The sequence below is a fragment of the Marmota monax genome, unplaced genomic scaffold (assembly GCF_021218885.2).
Source record: "Marmota monax isolate L192 unplaced genomic scaffold, Marmota_monax_Labrador192_F-V1.1 WCK01_AAM20220418_F8-fsc00017, whole genome shotgun sequence".
Lineage (NCBI taxonomy): Eukaryota > Metazoa > Chordata > Mammalia > Rodentia > Sciuridae > Marmota > Marmota monax.
Genome location: NW_026695241.1, coordinates 21,465,976 through 21,472,962, shown reverse-complemented (window position 1 = coordinate 21,472,962; position 6,987 = coordinate 21,465,976). Strand labels below are relative to the sequence as shown.

The window sequence follows — 6,987 nt, the reverse complement described above, 5'->3', positions numbered from 1 at the left end:
ACAAGGATTGTTCACTTTCTAGTGGGAAGCTATTGGCGAACGTCTATATAAGACTCCTTTGCGAATATGCAATGTATTCAGACTACAAGCAAAGAACTAGCCAACATTCTTTCTCCTGAAGTGCTAGCAATTTTGTTTTTTAAATTGGTCTCTAAATATGGAATCTCTGTTAATTTGTTAAGGATTCTGCCTCTGTAGTGTGAAGTCGTGCATTTAAAGAAAGTAATTTTCGTTAACTAAGGCGAGCAGGAGGAGCCCTGTAGATACGCGGTGGGCGTGGCCAACGCAGCTGAGGTTGGAGGCCACGCCCCCTTCCCAGAGTGCACTGCAGCCACTGCCCGGTTGGGCTCATTTCTCCAACTTAAGCGGCCTGGGAGAGCGGTCCCGCCATGGACGGGCTCCGGGCTAGCGCTGGGTTGTTGAGGCGCGGGAGGTTGAGGCGCCGGCGCCAGCCCCAGCCACACAGCGGGTCGGTCTTGGCCCTGTCCTTGAGGCCCAGGAAGATCCGAAGGCAGCTGAGGAGAAATGTTGCGTCCCGCATGGCCGCGCTGAGGGCTCAGGCGCTGCCGAGCGAAGACTCGGAGGACTCCAGGGTGGAGTCGACGGCCGACGATCTGGGGGACTCGCTGCCTGGTGGAGCGGCGGCGGCGGCCAGTCCAGAGACGGCCCGGAGAGAGCCATACGGCCACCTCGGGCCTGCAGAGCTGTTGGAGGCCTCGCCCGCCGCGCGTTCCCTGCAGACCCCGCCGGCGCACTTGGTGGAGGCGCAGACCCCGCCCGCGCGCCTGGGGCCGGCTTCGGCGCCACCCGCGCGCCTGGTAGAGGTGACTGCTGCACCCACCCGAGCGGTGGACACCTCGGCTCGGCTATGTGCTTCCCAGCCCTTGGGAGCCGCTGCACCACCCTGGACGCCTGCGACGCTGTTGGGCTCTCAGCTGGAAAACGCGGGTCGGGAGCTGCCCTGGGACTCTCCGCTGCAGCGCGTCTTGGCTGAGCTGAGCCGCATCCCTAGCAGCAGACGGCGGGCGGCGCGCCTCTTTGAGTGGCTTATCGCGCCCATGCCGCCGGAACATTTCTACCGGCGCCTTTGGGAGCGGGAGGCGGTGCTGGTGCGGCGACAGGACCACACCTACTACCAGGGCCTTTTCTCTACTGCCGATTTGGACTCCATGCTGCGCAACGAGGAGGTACAGTTCGGGCAGCACTTAGACGCTGCGCGCTACATCAATGGGCGGCGAGAGACCCTGAACCCCCCAGGCCGAGCCCTGCCCGCCGCTGCCTGGTCCCTGTACCAGGCAGGCTGCTCCTTGCGTCTTCTCTGCCCTCAGGCTTTCTCAGCCACCGTGTGGCAGTTTTTGGCTGTTCTTCAGGAGCAGTTTGGAAGCATGGCAGGCTCCAACGTTTATCTCACGCCGCCCAACTCTCAGGGCTTTGCCCCCCACTATGACGACATCGAGGCTTTCGTGCTGCAACTGGAAGGTAGGAAACTCTGGCGTGTCTATCGTCCTCGGGTGCCAAACGAGGAACTGGCCCTGACATCTAGCCCCAACTTCAGCCAGGAAGACCTTGGTGAGCCTGTGCTGCAGACTGTGCTGGAGCCCGGAGATTTGCTCTATTTTCCTCGCGGCTTCATTCACCAGGCTGAATGCCAGGATGGAGTCCACTCTCTGCACCTCACCGTGTCCACGTACCAGCGGAATACCTGGGGCGACTTCCTAGAGGCCATACTCCCTCTGGCTGTGCAGGCCGCAATGGAAGAAAATGTAGAATTTCGGAGAGGTCTACCTCGAGACTTCATGGATTACATGGGGGCCCAGCATTCGGATTCTAAGGATCCAAGAAGAACTGCTTTCATGGAGAAGGTACGGGTCTTAGTTGCCCGTCTGGGACACTTTGCTCCTGTTGATGCTGTGGCTGACCAGCGAGCCAAAGACTTCATCCATGATTCACTACCCCCCGTGTTGACTGATAGGGAGAGGGCATTAAGTGTTTATGGGCTCCCAATTCGCTGGGAGGCTGGAGAACCTGTAAACGTGGGAGCCCAGTTGACAACAGAAACAGAAGTCCACATGCTTCAGGATGGGATAGCTCGCCTGGTGGGTGAAGGGGGCCATTTATTTCTCTATTACACTGTGGAAAACTCTCGTGTTTATCATCTGGAGGAACCCAAGTGCTTGGAAATATACCCCCAGCAAGCTGATGCCATGGAACTCTTGCTTCGATCCTACCCAGAATTTGTAAGAGTAGGGGATCTGCCTTGTGACAGTGTGGAGGATCAGCTTTCCTTGGCAACCATGTTGTATGATAAGGGGCTGCTGCTCACCAAGATGCCTCTAGCTCTAAACTAGTTTCTTGTTGATTGTTGAAAACAAAGCAGTAGTGATTTTCCACTACCACTGCCACCAGTTCACCTTTTTTTTTAAACTGGCGTTCTTACCTTGATAACCATCAGTATGGTCACATTTACTTATTTACCTTTATGACTGCTTCAACGTCACAAATCTCAGACAGTCTTCTAGAAGGAACCACTTCATCTAGGTACAAAAGTAAAAAAATGGAGGAGGAAAATGAGCTATTTCTACAGAAGTAACCTTAATGCCTAATCATTTTAGAGCACCAGCTTCATCCCCCTCTGGCTTCAGTGTGTTGTGTAGCACTGGCTATATCATTCTGCTTGAGACATTAGAAGTTTTTGTTTGGAAGTTATATCTTTCATTTGAGTTCTCTTTCATCAAATGGTGTGGGGGGGGGAGGGCAGTGGGATCAGTATTCTGTTTTCTTATTAAGTTTGTATGAACATTAGAAGAGTTATTAAAGTACCAAAGAATGTTTCCCTTTTCTGAGGCTAGATTCTTATGTGGCTTGGTTTGAAGAAATGTGGGATGTGGGGATGGGGCAGAAAAAATCTATAATGGTTGAGATGAAAAGCAACTTGGAGTGATTGCAGAATATAAAATGTAGAATGTTAAACTTTTTAAAGAGGGCTAGGGTTATAGCTCAGCAGTGGAGTACATGTGCACAAGGCCCTGGATTCAGTCCCCAGCACCACATGCACACAGATTCAATAAAGAAAAAAATTGCATTTGATTGGGGACCTTTCTTTAACTTTGGAAGTATTTTACTCATTTTAATTACAGTACTTGAACTCCAAACAGCACAATCCTAGTAGAAAAGTCATTTTCCACTATCAGGGTCAACTAAGAGTATGTATCCTGCTCATTGCTTGCTTGAATCAGTGGCTGGCTCTGCTCCCTAAAGGGCAGCATGTCACCTACTTGTGCCTTCACAGTCCTTAATCAACCAACTTATAGCAAACTGGCCTGGAGGGAAGGCTGGTGTTCAAGTTACTTTCCACTCTCATTTTTTTTCCTGGCAGTTGGAAGAAACTTCCCAAAATCTGGCAAGTGAATATTCTCTCATGGTTGGTGGAAAAGAGCCTGATGTACCAGAAAGAGCCTTGGAACCAGAAGACCTGGGTTTGGGGTGGTGGCTGTTAGGCAGCTGGCTGAGTGATCTGAGGCTGCTGCTACACTCGGACACACAGATTTTGTAAGTATATTTTGGTACAGCTTGATATCTGCACCCTTATCATTTAGATTGTGTCTGGAACTCTTAAAGATCCTGTCATATCTGGCAGTTTCAGTTTTTTAAGGTTGAGAACTTTTGTAATCTTTTTCTAAAAGTTATAAAAGCAAAAATGTATATAAAATAAAAATGATAGGTCCCCTCCAACTTACTTTTCAGAGGTAATTTTTTTTTTTTTTTTTTTGTGGTATTAGGGATTTCGCCCAGCCCTTTTTATTTTATTTGGAGGTGGGGTCTTGCTAAGTTGGCCTAGGCTACCCTCCAATTTGCCATTCTCTTGCTTTAGCCTCCCAAATAGCTGGGATAGAAGTGTGCTATCATGCCCAGCTAATGTATCCTCATGCCCTTTATTTGACTTTTTTCAGTCAGTTCAAATAAAGTTATATCTCCCCCCCCGCCCCCCCCCCCAAAAAAAAAAAAAAAAAAGAGACAGAAAGTGAATAAAAACCTGTCAGGAATAATAGGAAGACTCAATAGTTGGTAACCAAGAAGCGGGGAGTAAGACTTTGCTGACTTTTGCCTCACAGGGCTCCCCAACTAAGTCCCCAAACGTCTAGATCCTGGAATGGGTTTATTAAAGGAATCAAAGCATAGGATTCACCCCTAGGAAACTTACTCTGAAAAGTTTCTTGAATAAAAGTTTGGAGTGTCAGTGGTTCTTTCCCCTTTTTGGGTTGTGAGTAAATATGTTTTGCTTCATCCTTCACTTTTCTTACGGCCATCTCCATTGTGACTATTTTCTGTGTCAGCAAGTCTTTTTGGCTTAGTGATTCAATCTAGATTTGAATAAATAATGTTTTTAAAAAATATATTAGGCAGTAAGTCATCAAAAAGTATTAATAAGGTTAGCTATTGTATCATGCTTACTTGTATTAGGTGGTCTATGAATGTCTGAGAATGTTGTTCTCTTGTGCTATTGAATAGAAATTTTTGCACCTGCTAATGAAAATAGTTGCTATTAGGGCATGATGAGCCTGTTAAGAGATGCTGCTTGGTATGAAGTTGGTTTTGTCAACTACCTTTTTAACATTCTTTTCTATCCCTTCATTTCATCTAAGAGCTTTGAAAAGCTAGAACAACCCTTTCAGCTACAGAGTTCCTTTGGTGAAAGAGCCCAGATTAGAAATTAAGGAAAATTGAGGAGGAAAAAGAAAATCTAGGAGGCTCAGTTTAGTCCTTCTTCTTTCTTTATGCCTATATGCAAAAAAGAGAGAACACTTTGGGTTTAAGGGATGGTGGAGGCGGGGAGGGAGAAGGGAGGGGATCAGTAAAACAAATAATAGTAAACCCTGATTTTGAGGGCTACTTGATAAAGACTACTAGAATTTTTGTTTTGTTGTCTTTTTATTATTAGGATTTTATAACCCAGTTCTGCAGAGATGTTTTGTATCTTCATACAATATAATATATGTATCTGGGGTTGTAGAAAGTATTGTCTGTGATAGGGGAAAGCATATGTACATGCTTAGGGAGAAAAAGGATTTGAGGAACTCTTGAGAGCTCTGAACTTTCTTTTGAAAACACTGCTTGAATTTTCTTACCCTGTTCTTGATTTCCTGAATCATTTCTTGGTTTCCTTCATTTTCTAAGTTGAGTATCTTCATTGCATGATAAATTTCCCTGAAAGAAGTACTTTTTAGTGGTTATACCCTTACAGCATGGGGGTGGAAAATATGGAACTTAGAATTAGTCAAGAATCTTAAATTCCAGTCTTAACTACAGTTTTGCTGAGCCACCTTTGAAAAAAAATGGTATGATACAGCTTACATAGATATGGTGCAGTTTTTGAAATGATATATCTGAAGGTACATGTATTTCGTGCCTTTATGATAGATCCTACCTAAAAGTAATCTCATTGTCTCTATAATGTAGATTGTCATCTGCATTTGATACTTGAAAAATGGGCTCAAAGTTTATGTGTCTTCCCCAGGCTCAAATACCTATTACACGATAGAACTGGAACTTAAAACCTAGTGTGATTTTTTTTTTTTTTGTATTCTAAAATAGGCACTTGATAAATATTAGTTGAATTTATGAATAACCCAGAAATCACCTGCAGGAGAGAACATGAACTTGCCAATCTATCTTAGGCTGGATTTTTGGGTAAGTAGGTGATTGGCACATTACCTTTTCCACTACAGAGAGTGAAAGGCGGAGAAAATTTTTCAGCGAAAAATAATGGGAGAGTTAGCAGTTGAGGAAGCTATGGCAGAGACCAGAGATTTAGTGCTTACTTTAAAACAGCCTCGTGCTCCTCCAGGAGCAGCACATCTAGGAAGGTATCCCTGACATGGGCCCCTTGAAGTTTGAGGGCTAGGATGCTACGGCAAGCTTCTAGTCGTACACCTGGTGACTCTTCATAGTGGATAGCCCAGAGCAGGAGATCAGTCAGTTGGGGACTTGCTTGCCCAATCTGTCCCAAAGCTGCAGAGATGAGAGAGCAGCATGTTTCTTTCACTGTCACTGAAGTCTGAGTTGGCTGTATCCTAGCATCCAGAAATAAATTGAATATTGCAAACATCTTCCCTTTTGTATGACAGTCAATCACCATTAGAATTTTAAGGTTTAAAATTTAATGTTTAAAAAAACATAAAGACACATACACAAAGAAAAAGTAATACTTTTTTTAAAAAAAGAACTTTTTAGAGAACTGTGGGTGTAGCTAAGTGGTACACCCTTGCCTAGCATGCGTGAGGCCCTGTGTTTGACCCCCCACACTGTCCAAAAAATATATAACTTAAAAAGTATTTGGCATGGGGCTGGGGATGTGGCTAAAGCGGTAGCGCACTAGCCTGGCATGTGCGGGGTGCTGGGTTCGATCCTCAACACCACATAAAAACAAAAAATAAAGATATTGTGTCCACCTAAAAAAATAAATAAATAAAAAATAAATATTTTAAAAAATATATTTATATAAAAAAAGTATTTGGCATGGATTGGAGTAAGGTATTATCTCTAAAGGATTCCTATGCAAGGGCTGTTTCATTCCATGCTTGCCCATTAGGATATGAACATAGTGTAATTTGCCTATTTAGGGATGAAATGTGGGACAGATAACTTGGAAGATCAGCCTAATCAAGGCAGAGAGAGGGGGAAGGGAGGTGCAGTTATTTCACTTACCAGGTTTGGTTATGCTAGAGACCTACCAAAGACTGTGCCAATAAGAGAAGCAATGCCAAAAATCCTAAAGAGAAACTCGGAATATCAGAGGGCATCGTCTGACTTTTGCAAAGTGCTATAGTTGAAACCTCCAGGGAAAGCAAGATGTATCAAACTGTAAATAACTATGTGGAACTTTGTGTTGTTGGTAGGAACTGTCTTGCTGCCCTTTGCTTTAACAAGTCATTCATAGATCTAGATTCGGGATTCTTGATTAAAAAATAAGATGAGGAAGAGTATTTT

At 45.0% G+C, this 6,987-nt stretch overlaps 2 protein-coding genes across 3 annotated transcripts in view; one reads left to right on the top strand and one right to left on the bottom strand.

Moving 5' to 3' along the window:
- The first annotated feature begins 331 nt into the window (after positions 1 to 331).
- On the top strand, positions 332 to 3,513 carry Riox1 (ribosomal oxygenase 1). Of its 2 annotated transcripts, XR_006851063.2 has the most exons (2): positions 332 to 2,538; positions 3,377 to 3,513. XR_006851063.2 is itself a non-coding variant. In XM_046440929.2 (1 exon), the coding sequence occupies exon 1, from the start codon at positions 390 to 392 to the stop codon at positions 2,346 to 2,348; it is 1,959 nt and encodes a 652-aa protein (XP_046296885.1). In that variant the 5' UTR covers positions 332 to 389; the 3' UTR covers positions 2,349 to 3,087. The 2 variants fall into 2 exon arrangements, 1 of the variants encoding a protein (XP_046296885.1); XM_046440929.2 differs by lacking the exon at positions 3,377 to 3,513 and having other exon boundaries at positions 332 to 3,087.
- The window catches only part of Heatr4 (HEAT repeat containing 4), a 30,566-nt gene continuing 26,042 nt past the window's right edge, over positions 2,464 to 6,987 (bottom strand). Inside the window, exons 12-15 of the mRNA XM_046441126.2 lie at positions 5,820 to 6,009; positions 5,127 to 5,205; positions 4,202 to 4,361; positions 2,464 to 2,534 (exon numbers count right to left, since the gene is read on the bottom strand). Coding sequence (XP_046297082.2) covers positions 2,464 to 2,534; positions 4,202 to 4,361; positions 5,127 to 5,205; positions 5,820 to 6,009 — 500 coding nt within the window. The remainder of the gene's footprint in view (positions 2,535 to 4,201; positions 4,362 to 5,126; positions 5,206 to 5,819; positions 6,010 to 6,987) is intronic.